At 47.1% G+C, this 14,860-nt stretch overlaps 1 protein-coding gene across 5 annotated transcripts in view; it reads right to left on the minus strand.

The window, feature by feature from the left end:
- Positions 1-14,860, minus strand: part of LOC126529757 (inactive histone-lysine N-methyltransferase 2E-like) — a 392,924-nt gene that overhangs the window by 12,875 nt on the left and 365,189 nt on the right. For 4 of the 5 annotated variants that reach the window (XR_008612213.2, XM_055070021.1, XM_055070022.1 and 1 more), the window contains one exon: positions 1,060-1,130. The exons of the other annotated variant lie outside the window; for it this stretch is intronic. Coding sequence is in view for 3 of the 4 variants with exons in the window: in XM_055070021.1 (XP_054925996.1) it covers positions 1,060-1,130 (71 nt within the window). In the remaining variant the exon portion in view is untranslated. The remainder of the gene's footprint in view (positions 1-1,059; positions 1,131-14,860) is intronic. 5 annotated transcript variants of the gene reach the window in all.

Genomic DNA, 14,860 nt, shown 5'->3' on the forward strand with positions numbered 1-14,860 from the left:
TGCTCGATATGATGTCAGCAATGTAGTCTTTGTTTTTGGGCTCTCCTGTGGTCGCAACACCATCATCTGCACTCACAAACTCGACGATAGTTGATTTGTCAACAGCTTCCGGAAAGTCTGACAGCTCGCTCCAAATTTCGGCAAAACTGGCCACGGCTTCGCCACACTCATCAAAATTTTCAGTCCCCACTGGGCATGGAAGCCCGTCTGAAGCAATTTCAGAGGAACCCCTCGCACACAGCCGTGCGCATGTGTCGGGCGCCATGGATGCTGGGATGTTTGTCCACTTTAGCCCTAATCTCCCCCTTATTCTTCAATATTGTGCTGAGAGTGCTTCTCAGAATCTTGCACGCTGTGGTGACATCCGACTTCTCACCGCGTTCGACTCGATTTATAATTTCGAGCTTCACGACAAAACTCAAATTCTGCCGCTTTACACAGCAACACTGCGGGAGAAGGCCCACAAGGCGCGAACACAATGAACCAGAAAAGCAGCGAGACAACTTGCACTTGCGCCACCTTGCACGATGAGGGCACAAGAGCCTCTGATTGGCTGCCTGAGCAAGCGCTGCGGACAGGCCAGGACCATCATTTGCAGGGGGAGTGTTGACGGCTCGTCCGACACGGCATGGTCACGGTAGAGAGAGCGGTTGGATGGAGCCGCGCCACCGAGTTTCCCCTCTGTCGTGAGGGGAAGCCAACTTCTGGGGGCACTTTTGTGCGCTTAACGTTCGATATATCGGGAGTCACAGCTATTTCTGTTCGATCCAAGTGTAATTTTTGCTATATATACTCATTGTAACTATACCGTGTTCATAAATTGTTCGATATACAGAATAATTAGATGTAAACGGATTTGATATAGTCGGGTTTGACTGTATTGGCACATAACATGACTAATGCTGCAGGAAAAATAAACATTTGGTTGTTAGCGACATTCCATGTCCCTTCTTTATCAGAGTAATATTTTGCACACAGGACCTGTGCAGTGCAATTTCTCTTCCATGGCTCAACCTGGTGAGAGGCCCTGGCCAAATGGCATAAGGTTTCAGCCCGCACCTGCAAGGGTGGTGGCAGGTATCCTCCATACATGTGGGGGGGGCCAAGGGGCAGCAGGGCATCTTCGGGACCTGCAACCAAAGCACAGTAATCATGACTGCTCGAGCTATCAGCCACAGCTAGAGAAGGCGTAATTAGTGTACTGGGGGCACCCAACGGCACATGAAATTTATAAGGGCGTCACTCAAGTTTGCACGTGCATACCTGACCCTTCTCTGGATCACACTGCGCCAGTCACTTACTAGCACGTTCGCTGTAGCCTTAACAGTTAAAGCTGTGACCCCTAACCCACTGTTTGCAGCGAGTTGTGACCACGGTGGGTCTTAAGGTGTTTATACACACCGACAATGGCACCGACAACAGACACCTACAAAACCAGAGTGGCAGAGCGTTCCGCACTACTGAGGCAAAAACCGGAAAATGGGGGAAACACACAAGAGGCTGATAGTGATTCAGCTCAACTAGCGTGGATCCACTCTCGGGCCCTTGGGCAGTCAGTCGCAAGCTCATGTCACAAGGGTGAACCTCACATCTCCCGAGCGGTGGAGAGCGAGTCCCGCTAGTTCGAAGACAGAAGGGCCTTGGCTGCGGCGAAAATGTTTTAATGAACATTTTAACAATTTTATGATGTGCAGCACGATAGTTGATGTAGTTTGTGCAACTATATTCTTGTTCCCAGTCTTAACTAGATGCTAGCACCTCCTAGTTGTGTCATTAGTTTTGGTTTCGATACCCCATCTGGACACCCTGTGAACGACTGTGGCACTGTTGTCTCCATGTATATAATTGGGCGTAGAAAATAAAGGGGACCATTTGTTGGCTTATAGCTGGCTGGATCTCTTCTTTGTCATCTCGTAGGCCACGATACCACATTGGCAACGAGGGTTCTAGATCATTCAATTTTTTTTTTCTGCAGGCGAAATCTCCCCTGAAGCCCCGCCGGCCACGTCATTGGTTTTTCCAGCCTCGCTCCACCACCACCATTTCTGTCTGCGCAGGGCCACCCACCGGTTCCGTGGCAGCAATGGTTGCACATGTTTGACACCTTTCTTTTGGCATCCGGAGCGTCTGACTTCCCACCCGAAGGATGCAAAGCCCTCCTGTTACACAGCCTGGGAATTGAAGGTCAGCATATTTTCTTTGCTCTGCCATCCTACGTCTCTGATCCCACCCCGCCGGCTTCTACCGCGACAGCTCCTGTTGAGGACAAAAAGTTGAACACTGCCCCATCATCATACGACCAAACCGTCGCTGCGTTAACGCACTATTTTGCCTCGGCAAGCAATGTCATCGTAGAACGCCATCGCTTCCGTCGCCGTACCCAGCAACCAGGCAAAGATACACGTCGCTGCTTTACAAGAGCTTGCTGCTTCATCGTCGCCTTTGACGACTCCCACCGCGATCAGTTCTTTGAAGGCATCGCATCACAGCACAGCAACTGGAGCAGGCCACTCAGAAAGTTTGTGAGCTTGCACCTGGAAACGTTCAGCAGTTATTCATGAGGCATTTGGCATTCAGGGAATACAACGTGGCTGCGCTCATCTCCCTGTCGATTTACTTCCCCTGAGCGCTCTCGCAACTCGAACAAGGCGTCACCGCACTGTTTTAATTGCGGTTCCACCAGCACCGCCCCTCGTAACCTCTTCCGAAGACCCTGGCTAGTGAGCTTGGCTCCCTCTTTGCCCCAGGCCTTGGTCTCGCCAAGGGTTTCATCCATCGGATCAAGATCTGACTCGCGGTGCCTCCTGTGGCATCGAAACTATGGCGCCTCCCGCTGACACTCCAACCTCAAGTTTCGGAAGAGCTCCGTTGGTTGAAAGAACTGGATGTCATCGAGCGCGTTGTTAATGCCTCGGAGTGGGTGTCCCCCATCGTCATGGTAAGGAAGAAGGACGGCGGCATTCGACTCTGTGTTTACCTCCGGGAACCTAACAGAGTAGTCATCGTCGACAGCTTCCTGCCTCCTCACACTGAAGAGCTCCTGAACAGCCTCATTGGTGCCACTACCTTCTCCAAGATGGATCTTGCATCCACCTACCACCAGGTTCTGCTGCATCCTGAGAGTCGAGACTTGACTGCATTCGTGACTCACGACAGACTGTTCCGTTTCAAGGGGGGTATGCTTTGGGCTGGCATCTGCCCCCACAGCCTTCCAGCAGTTAGTGTCGCAGATTCTCAAAGGGTGCTCCAGCGTTGTGTTCTACATTGAAGATATCACTGTGTTCGGCAAGACCGAACAAGAGCCCCTAACGAACTTCGCCACTGTTCTGCACCGCATCGAGGCAGTTGGACTCGAGCTCAATCAAAAGTGCACCTTTTGCATCGAAGAATTGTCTTTCTTAGGCCAGAGGGTCACTGCTCAAGGCATCTCACCGCTGCCAGAGAGAGTGAATTCTATCCTGAACACTCCCGCTCCTACTGACGCCACTGGTTTGCATTTGTTTCTTGGCCTAGTCGAGTACTACGGCAAGTTTTTTCCCTGCCTCGCTGGCGTCGTGCATCCAATGCGTGCTCTGCTCCGCAAGAATCATACCTTCATCTGGAGCGATGTCATCTACGCTAGTTTTCGGAAGGTCAAGTTCCTGTTGTCCACCAAAGTGCTTCCGATGTTTGATCCCACTCTTCCGGTGGTTGTCTCCACGGATGCTTCCGACTGCGGCTTTGGAGCCATTCTCCAACAAATGGATAAGCGCCAGCTACGCACGGTCGCCTTCGTATCTTGCACACTCTCCCCAGCAGAGAGGAAGTATGAAGTTGGTGAACAAGAAGCACTCACGTGTGGGTGGGCCGGCGAGCGTTGGCACACATACCTCTGGGGACGGCGCTTCACACTTCGTACGAACCACCAAGCCTTGGTCTCCCTTCTGTCGTCTCAAGACTCAGGAAGACACCCCTTTTGCATCAAACACTGGCCAGGGCATCTTCTGTGCTACAAATATACGATGGAATACCGCAAAGGGTCAGAAAATCAAGTTGCGGATGCATTGTCCCTCCTTCCAGTGTATGTTTCGCAAGAAGATGCTTCATTCAACGAAGAGGTCGTGTTTCTCATTGCTCCACTCGGCCTCACCAAAGAACAGTTCTAGCAATCCCTGCGTGAAGATGCTACCTTGAAGCAAGTCAAGGCTTATGTCATATCATGTTGGTCTCTCCACAAGTCTATCGGGTGAACTTCAACCATTCTTCGCCATGCGTGAAGAACTGTCTGTAGTCAACGACCTGCTTTTACATGAGAAACGGCATCATAATTCCTCGTTCCCTTACCCCACAGGTCATTTCCACCGTGCACGAAGGCATGACTATGAGAGTGGTTTTGGTGGCCTAGCATGGACAAGCATGTGGAAATTGCCATACAAAACTGCGTAGCCTCCCAGGCCAAGACAGCAGTAACTCTGTTGAAACCTGTGCCTCTGCCAGAGCGTCCATGGCAGAAGGTCACCATCAGCATCTTCGGTCCCATGGAAAGAGCGCTGCATGATTGCAGGTTCGCTATCACCCTCATAGACTACTTTTCCAAGCGGCCTGAAGTACAGTTTTGCAGTGAGGTGTCGACATGCAGTGGAAATCTTTCTGCTATCAGTATTTTCTTGAGAGGGCTACCCCGACGAGATTGTGTATGACAATGGGCCTCAGTTTTGTTACCGTGAATTCAACCAGTTCCTGAAGGATCGCGCCATTCACCTCTCGCATTTTTCGGTGTACTACCCCCAGGCGAATGGACTTGTAGAACCATTCAATCGTGTTTTCAAGAACTTCGTGCAGACAGGTTTGCTGGAACATCGCCCAGCGGTCATCGAATACCTTGGCATCTACCGCTGTACATCACACGTTACCACAGGAGTTGCCCCGGCTCTGTTGCTGCATAGAAGGCTGCCGAGGACACGCCTGGATGTTGTCGTGCACCCGTCGTCTTCCTTCTTCGAGCACCCAGTTACTAAGCTCTGTCAGCTGCGTCGTTGGGTGAAGCATAAGCAAGAGAGCAGCAAGAAGCGGAAAGACTTTCGCCGAGTGGCGAACAAGACTAACATCGCAGTTGTCGAGTTTGTCCGGGTGACGAAACACTCCATCACCTTCAAGGGAGACTCTTCGTTGCGCAGTCCCTGCAAAGTGCTGGAGCAAGCGGATAGCCCTCTCTCTGCCTCGATGATGGCAGGACCCGAAATGTATCCAAGCTTGCCAAAGTCCCTTTGGGTCCCTGTACTCTGTGTCCGCAGGAAACCTGGAACATGCAAGGGGCTACCACACCGAGGTTGCCGTTATCGGGGAACCCTGGGCCAACAGCTGCTCGTGAGGCATCTCAAGTGGCGGCTGTGTCCCTGCCTGCTCCTGTGGCCACCCGGGCTGCTCTCGATCCAGACACGCTTGAGCCGCAAGCAGATGCACCTCAATGCAGCCATCTAACCAGCTAATGCAAAAGGATAGACAGTTGGGCGAGTTGGTACGGTAACATGATTTTGGCTTCTAGCGCGAAGTGAAACACGGACACAGAAAGGAGCAGACAGGACGAGCGCTCTCAACTAAATTTTTATTAAAACGAAGAACATATATATAGGTGATTGCAAAAACCGTAGCAAGAGAAGATGACAAGGTAAAAGCATCAGTTTAACATATCAGGGGGTATCGAAGTCAAAGAACAAAAATTACTTCAGATTAGTACACGTATTGCGAAGGTACTGAAATTCGCAATCTAACAGAGACAACGAAGCATGACTGACGCAAGTGTCTCCTAATCTTTTTATGTGGAATGCCTCGATAATTTCCCGCGTGGTTTGGCATCTGTGTCTAGAAAGAATTTTCGTGTCTTCAAAGAAAGGTTTGCAACCACAATCGAAACAATGTGCCGCTAAATGTGATGCATTGGGGTTGTTTAGTGAACGTTTGTGTTCTTTTAGTCTAATGTTAATGCACCTGCCACTCTGTCCAATGTAAGCTTTCCCACACTCGAGTGGAATCTGATAAACTATACCCGTGTTGCGAGGCACTAAAGGGGACACATGTTTAACTCCGCAATCATCTTTTCTTTTTTTGCCTTCCTGTTCAAGTCTCCTATTTATCAAAGGGCACATGTTAGACAACTTGCGTGGGGCCGAGAAAACGGTACTGACGTCATACCTATTGCCCACATTCCTTAAACCATGGGATAATCTATGTATGTAGGGTACTACAGCAAACTTTGTTTCTTTTTTCTGTTTTTCTTGTTTTTTACCGGGGCTTTTTACCCATTCTACAAGTTTTTCGCAGGTTAGTGATAATAGATGCACTGGATAGCTAGCCTTTCCAAGCCTTTCTATCTGTTGTGAAAAACTTTGTTGCAAATTGTGCGGACATGACTTAGTAATGGCAGACCTAAGAGTTGAATAAGCTATCCCCTGTTTAACAAGTTTAGAATGGCAAGAAGAATATTCTAGCAGTGGCTTCTTGGCCCTAGGCGAATAATGCCAACAGACATGCTCATCCTGGAACGTTAAGCAAAGATCTAGAAACTGTAATTTGTTGCCCTGGATAATCTCTAGCGTGAAACCTAGGCCCCCACCACATTCCCTAAAAACTTTTAAAATATCCGTAGCTTTCTTGGTGTAGTTATCGCGAGAACAAAATACCAGATAGTCGTCTACGTATCTATACGCATGCACCGCCAATTCCTTAAGATTGTTTTGTAGTTTTCTATTAACGCGACTTAAAGGTCACTCGAAACTGGCGCAACTTTAGAACCAATACAAACTCCCGATTTTTGTACATACATAGAACTACCCCATTTTGCAATGGTATTCCCTAAGTAAAACAACAAAAGTTCTAAAAAAAATTCCACGGGCATCCCACAGTCCTGAGTAAACCGGAACTCATCATTGTTGAGCATCAGTGCTTCTTTGACACTTCACAGTAGTTCCGATTGCGGAAGCGAATAAAAAAGGTATTTAACATCAACACTGATCACTGAGCATTTTCCTGGATTATTTTCTGTTAGGAACGCTACAATTTCTTCCGAATGTCTTATTAGGAAGGGGTCATTAAGACGAACTGAAGACAATACATTATGCAAAAAAGTTGAGACTGTGTACTGCCACGTTCCTTTTTCAGAAATAATGGCTCGAAAAGGAACTTCCGGCTTATGTGTCTTAGCACTAAAAAATATGTCGAGGTGCAGACCCTTGGTATGTTTAACTCCCGACGCGAGGTGCTCCAGGCCAAATTTCGCAAGCAAATCAATTGCAGTTTTTTTTTTTCACTTTCTTTAAATTGGTAATTCTTGGAACAAAATTTCTGTCAATAGCGGTTTTAGCTTTTGTGCGTGCAATTCTTGAGGAACAACAACAAAGAAACCTTCTTTGTCCGCAGTAACCAACCTAAGCTCATGTTTGACGAAAAAACGCGACACACCAGTTAGGTTGTCTGACTTACTGGACTGAGGTACAGTCCTCGCGATCACATCAACGCACTCAGTCACACACCTTGGTCGAAAGTCTTCAGTGACCCAACGAGAAATGGATCTAGACAAGCTGACCTTTTCCGGAGGTGACAAATCAGGTTCACAGGCAAACTTTGGTCCCTTGCGCATAGTGCTTTCGATGTTAGCTGGGAGTTGTAAAATAGGGTAGTTCTATGTATGTACAAAAATCGGGAGTTTGTATTGGTTCTAAAGTTGCGCCAGTTTCGAGTGACCTTTATCTAAGTCGCGTTAATAGAAAACTACAAAACAATCTTAAGGAATTGGCGGTGCATGCGTATAGATACGTAGACGACTATCTGGTATTTTGTTCTCGCGATAACTACACCAAGAAAGCTACGGATATTTTAAAAGTTTTTAGGGAATGTGGTGGGGGTCTAGGTTTCACGCTAGAGATTATCCAGGGCAACAAATTACAGTTTCTAGATCTGTGCTTAACGTTCCAGGATGAGCATGTCTGTTGGCATTATTCGCCTAGGGCCAAGAAGCCACTGCTAGAATATTCTTCTTGCCATTCTAAACTTGTTAAACAGGGGATAGCTTATTCAACTCTTAGGTCTGCCATTACTAAGTCATGTCCGCACAATTTGCAACAAAGTTTTTCACAACAGATAGAAAGGCTTGGAAAGGCTAGCTATCCAGTGCATCTATTATCACTAACCTGCGAAAAACTTGTAGAATGGGTAAAAAGCCCCGGTAAAAAACAAGAAAAACAGAAAAAAGAAACAAAGTTTGCTGTAGTACCCTACATACATAGATTATCCCATGGTTTAAGGAATGTGGGCAATAGGTATGACGTCAGTACCGTTTTCTCGGCCCCACGCAAGTTGTCTAACATGTGCCCTTTGATAAATAGGAGACTTGAACAGGAAGGCAAAAAAAGAAAAAATGATTGCGGAGTTAAACATGTGTCCCCTTTAGTGCCTCGCAACACGGGTATAGTTTATCAGATTCCACTCGAGTGTGGGAAAGCTTACATTGGACAGAGTGGCAGGTGCATTAACATTAGACTAAAAGAACACAAACGTTCACTAAACAACCCCAATGCATCACATTTAGCGGCACATTGTTTCGATTGTGGTTGCAAACCTTTCTTTGAAGACACGAAAATTCTTTCTAGACACAGATGCCAAACCACGCGGGAAATTATCGAGGCATTCCACATAAAAAGATTAGGAGACACTTGCGTCAGTCATGCTTCGTTGTCTCTGTTAGATTGCGAATTTCAGTACCTTCGCAATACGTGTACTAATCTGAAGTAATTTTTGTTCTTTGACTTCGATACCCCCTGATATGTTAAACTGATGCTTTTACCTTGTCATCTTCTCTTGCTACGGTTTTTGCAATCACCTATATATATGTTCTTCGTTTCAATAAAAATTTAGTTGAGAGTTAGCGCTCGTCCTGTCTGCTCCTTTCTGTGTCCGTGTTTCACTTCGCGCTAGAAGCCAAAATCATGTAACCAGCTAATCTTTGCGATGCAGGCGATGCTCCGTTTGTTCGCCAGCCTGCTGCCACCGACCTTGGCTAGCATTTCTGCCGTGCTCCTAAGCAGCGTCGGGATGCCTCTACCTGCCGCTGGTGACCGTGCCGCAAGGGGAACAGTGGCTGCCGCTGACAACAGTTACAAGGACGGCAGCTTCATCATTGACATAAACCACCTCGTCCAATATAAAAGTGCACCCGCCACCAACACCACTCCGTGGGATCGATGACTGCATCTCAACGCAGCCATCTAGCCTGCTAATCTTCGCGATGCAGGTTGGTAAATCATATACCCTGTTTGCTAAAAAATCAAAGAACTATGGTATAACTCGTCACTTACAGCGCAAACATAGACGGAGGACAAAAAGGACGACGTAGACAAGCGCTGTCTGCCAACTGTTGGCAGACAGCGCTTGTCTACGTCGTCCTTTTTGTCCTCCGTCTATGTTTGCGCTGTAAGTGACGAGTTATACCATGGAATTCCAACTAGCCCGTAGTCAGACCTTGCAAAGAACTATGTTCTGATGCTGTTCCCCAGCCTGCAGTGCTGTTTTGCCATTGCCGCTGAGTGTGCTTGTGTAATTCATTCTTTGCTCATGTCGTTGGGAGACATTGAAACTAACCCTGGTCCTGACGGAAATGATGCTGTACTGGCAGAACTTCAAAAAATAACCACAGGCCAAACCCAGCTAATCAGTGAAGTGCAGAGCCTCAAGGCCCAGCTAAGTACCACTGATAAAGCAATAACAGACTTATGCAAACGAATGGCTGATCCATAAACACACTACCAAGCTCTCCTTCCCCTCCGAAATAATATTGAAAAGATTCAAATCGACACCAGCAGCATGACTCGAACAACTGAAGAATTAGAAACCTGCCTAAATGACGCCAAAAACAGATCATGTCGAAATAACATAATTTTCTATGGTATACCTGACTCTAATGACAGAGAAACATGAGCCGAATCTGAAGAAGCAATCATTAACTTTTGCCGAAATAATTTGGAAATAACCGTGGAACCTCGCGACTTAGAAAGAGCTCATTGCCTCGGTCGTCATTCTGTTGGTAAGAATCATCCCATAATCAGTAATTGCACGCATTTCAAAACTAAAGAAGCAAATGGCCATAAACTAAAAAATACTAACTTTGGCATTGGTGAGGGCTTTTCGCATTGTGTTCGACAGGCACCAAAACAACTAATTGCATTTGCAAAAGCTAGAACTGGCAAGTTTTCCTTGAGATTTAAAACCCTTCACATCGGCTCAAAAGGTTACACCTTCGATATTATTTTTCACCCAATGCCGTTAAAGAAATCGCATAGCAGTCGTTCCATTACCATGCACCAGCAAAACGTCAGTGCGTGGCACTAAACAATCTTCGCTCGTTTTCCGTGATATTCACCAACACCCGCAGCTTTCTTTCAAAGTGTGAACTCACACTGAACTTAGTTTCATCATCTGAGAGCAACATACTGATACTAGCTGAAACTTGGTTGAACACCAATGTTGCAGACGGCGAAATCTTAACCGACTTACCCAAATTCCACGTGTACCATAACAATTAAAGGGCTTGCGGGGGGGGGGGGGGGGGGGGAGGGGGGGGAGGGGGGGGTGTCTTATCACAGTTAACCGAGGTGTATCATGCTCTGTTGTACACACCACATCAGAAATCGAATAATTATGGCTTATTTGTCATGCTGCCCCCATAACAGTGCTTCTTGGCGTTTGTTACAGGCGATTTTTGTCGGCATCTGAACAACAGCCTAACACAACTTGTTGCCACTTACCCAAATAGCGCATTCTCTTCGGTGACTAACTATCCGGACATTGAATGGCAGAGTCTAGGTACTTCTTCAATAATATGTCATGTGGAGGTCAAGAATTTTATTGATGTATGTTTAAATTTTAACCTCAGTCAGTTTGTCTCAGAACCAACCTGCGTTGTGCAAGAAACCGCAAACACCCTAGATTTGATACTAACTAATGGCCCTGAGAACCTACCATCTATTAAGGGGGGAAGTGGGTATCCTGACCTTCATTAAGAGCCCCATTACCAAATTTAATGAAACTGTGCAGTCCTGTTCAGTTTCTTATGCTGATTCCAAATATGCAATTGTTTTTAAACTATGCCAATTACTTTTAAGGTTGACTAAAATTAATTAGCATTGTTTATGGGAACAATGGAGCAAAAGCTACTCATCAAAGTCTTGCTTTAGGCACACAGCTGGATACTAGGGACCATAAGCTTCAAAATAGTAGGAATAGTTTTTTGGTATAACAATCATTAACAATTGTACAGCACATCAAAGCTTTCTGTTCAAAATGGGTTCAAAGTTGCTGCTTAATATACGGACAATAAAAAAATATTAAAACGGAGATACAAAAATCTGGTCCAACCATTGTGTGCATTATTCATGTAGCTCAGTACTGCAACAAAAATTACAATTCTAGGTGCCCCGATTACTGCAAAATCGCTCCTACAAGGATGCAAATATTCAAAAATTCATGTTTTAAGGAAACAAAAAAAAAAAGAAGAACGGACAAGCTCATTTTCATTCGAACATAACAAGAACTATGGATATATCCCCATACCTAAATGGTCAGTAGCCATCAGGGATGTAATCTGTCTGCCTACAGCTGCCCAAATGGCGTTTTTTGAAGGCTTGTTGCAGATTTTCTACAGATGCAAGCTTGCGAGCGGATGCTGCTGCTTGCTGGTTATCTTTCTTGGCCATTCTCACGCTGTTAGGTAGCTAGGGTTCAAATGAAGCTCCTGGAGTACGGCAGATGAAGCTCTCTCGTTCCTCCAATTAAATTTCATTACTGCCTCAACCACAGCAGCTTCAACAGCAAAGAGCGAGGCATGCTGTTCCTTAGGTGCCAACGCCTAAATTATGGAATGCAAGTGTTCATCAATGTTTTGGGTCATGCTGCGCTGGAACCTTTGAAGCAATTTTTCTTCTGAGATGCGCTCATACACTGGTAGAAGGGCTTGACAAACATGGACAAGCAAATTATATCGATGCTTTGGGATGGGCCAATTTTTTGCTTGCGCAGCATTCTGACGGCACCATGAGTCTGGACCAGATGGGCAAAGACTGTGCTTTGAAACTTTGTCGCTTGACGTGATGTGGTGATATGTTGCCATCACAGCCTTATGCATAGCCTCCACATCCCCTTTGTTGGATTTTAATGCCATCCATAGTAGGCACCGAGTTTGGTGATCAGGTCACCCGTCAATTTTCCTTTGCCACCAAGTGTTTCAGAAGCAGAGCCCTTGTGTTTGGCAACGAGAGTGCGCAAATCAGTCCCCATCCTTTATTGGGCGTGATTCACACAATCTTCCTTCTCGACTGGCACAAAGCCATACACTTTGGCTTGTCTGAGAGCAAGAAATGTGCGACTATCACCATCTGAGAGTACTGTGGTGTATCTCAGTTTGTGCAGCTGAAGTGACCTCTGGAACCAGGCACCACTTCAACTTCCATCTCCTCTGCTTTTTTTTCGGTATTTTTTTTGTGTGCATATGTCTTGCCTTCCAATCTCGGCAGTCCGGGTCACCAGGTTTCGGGCCGGGCACGCACCCAGCACAGAAGTTGGTCAGGACAATGTAGCCGAGCACAAGTCCGGAGCACAACGAATGGCCGCGCGTCATTCACGAGCCATCATAGGATGCCACTATATTCCCAGAGTTCGCAAGTTTCAAGTCATTATACAATGACTTCACTCATAGCCCACACGCGCCTATCAGCTTTTGGGCAGCAGACAACGCCGGTGCCAGCTTTTGCTTGAGATAGCCTTGCCACGTTTTGTTATGAAGGCTACGGTGCGAGATATTCATTGCAGCAAAACATCATTCATCGCTGTTTGTCGATTTCCAGTGGTAATCATTGCATGAGTGGCGAGAATGTTCACTACGAAGGGGCTGACCGTTTTGCTGTTTTTCACGCGTGGTGAGCTCCACTTGGAAACAACATCGCCGCAGTTTTCACAAATGGTGAGAAGCTTGATGGCAAGGCCGTATTCTCGCTCCTCTGAGTCGGAAGTCAGGGATCTGCCACAGAGACTGCACTTTAAGGCTGTTTCACATGGCGTGATTTTCAGTCAGTAACATAGCGAATTCCATCGCTCAGCGACCGCCGCGACATCGTGGGCTCTCCGCGATTGGATTCCAACAAGTTGGTTGCACCGTCGCTAAGTCGCAGCGATCTGCGTGATGTGCGCTGAAACAAAGCACCGTCAAAATAGGTGCTTTCCTGTTTTACCACGCGGTGGTAGCTCTGCAAAGCAATGTTGCGCGCCAGTTTTAGTTATGGTTTAATAGGGCGTACCCACCAGCGCCTGAGGTTTAGGAGCTTCATGGTGGTGGTGACAACTTTATTAACAATCCGGCAAATTCGTGGCATGGGCCTAGGCCGCCCCCGAGGAGGTCCGGAGATCCTGTCTCCTCGCCGCCTCACGGGCTTGCTGGATGGCCCATAGTTGATTTTCGAGGTTTGAGCTGCGCAACGCGGCCGTCCATCGCGCCGCAGCTTCATCTGGGGAAACTGCATTTTCTTTGCATATAATTTCACATTCCCAGAGAATGTGTCTAAGAGATGCGTGAGCCCTGCTGCATAATTTGCAGTTATCATCTGAGTAGATGTCCGGATATATCCTTCTGAGATGGACGGGGTTGGGGAAGGTCTTTGTTTGTAGCTGCCTCCAGTCTACCGCTTGGGCTCTGTCGAGTTTGGGGTTAGGGGGCGGATAAACCCGCCTTGAGTTTTGATAAAATTTTGTAATATCACAGTATCTGGTCATTCTGTCCCTCTCACTCCATGCCTCCGTTGGATTTCCGACCCCAAGAGAGGAGCCTTCTTCACGGGCGCGGAACGTGAGACCTCGCGCTACGCGGTGGACCTCCTCGTTCATAAAATTTTTTTTTTCTTCTACTTACACAATTCGTTTAAAAGGAGAAGCTGCACGCTATCCAGGTCAAGAGAAGGATGCCGCCTCAACATCAAGCACGCACCAACTTGATCGCCACTGTCGTCAATCTCTTTATCGCTACAAATTGTGCCAGCTGCTTATACATGCACACTCAATAGTAGCTTGTTCTTCTGCAAAAGCAAATACTCATCCAGGAAGAAAGTTGTGGCTTCCATAGTAATAACAAAACTAGAGTGTACTAAACGGAACCACCCCACCGACACCGCACAAGCCATACGCTCATACTTGCGGTGTTGTGCAGCGTCTCACTCACCGCATCTGCAGTCAACACCTTTAAACGTTAAAAAATGGTGTACTTATTCTATTATCGAATAATAATAGGAAAATTCGAATATTTGAGTAGTTTGCATGTTGTTTTTATTTAACGATGCAGGCATGGATACTTCGTGAGCAGGGAGCAACCTTGCGAATCGCTGCGACGGAAATCGCGCTGCCGCAGACGCATGTGAAAGCTGTCAGCAAAAATCAATCTGTGATGTGCGCGGCAGAACGATTTTTTAGCCCCAATTGCGCCATGTGAAACAGCCTTTATAAAACGCAAGACCAAAGCACTTATAGCTTCCGCACTGATAACATAAAAGCGTGACTCCATCTCCGCCGGCCCGTCCGCACCGTCGTTGTTGCTCGTACACGTCTAATTTCCGCTTCGTTGTCGAAGTTCCCGCCAGTTGTTGGACGTTTTCCCCTGCTTGCTTCTGCCATTGGAGAAATTTCGCTGGCTGCACCATCTTTGTGTCGTGCCGAACGCTGCTCCTGCGATCACTATCGGCTGGCGACGTCGTTAGGCCTAGCTTGCTCTCGTCAGGTCCGTTGCATCCCGCGTCGCGGCTGTCGCTTGAAACCGCTGGTGGGTGGTCGTTGCTGTGTTTTTCGGCATGGT

Source organism: Dermacentor andersoni, chromosome 9 (genome assembly GCF_023375885.2).
Source record: "Dermacentor andersoni chromosome 9, qqDerAnde1_hic_scaffold, whole genome shotgun sequence".
Classification (NCBI taxonomy): Eukaryota; Metazoa; Arthropoda; class Arachnida; order Ixodida; family Ixodidae; genus Dermacentor; species Dermacentor andersoni.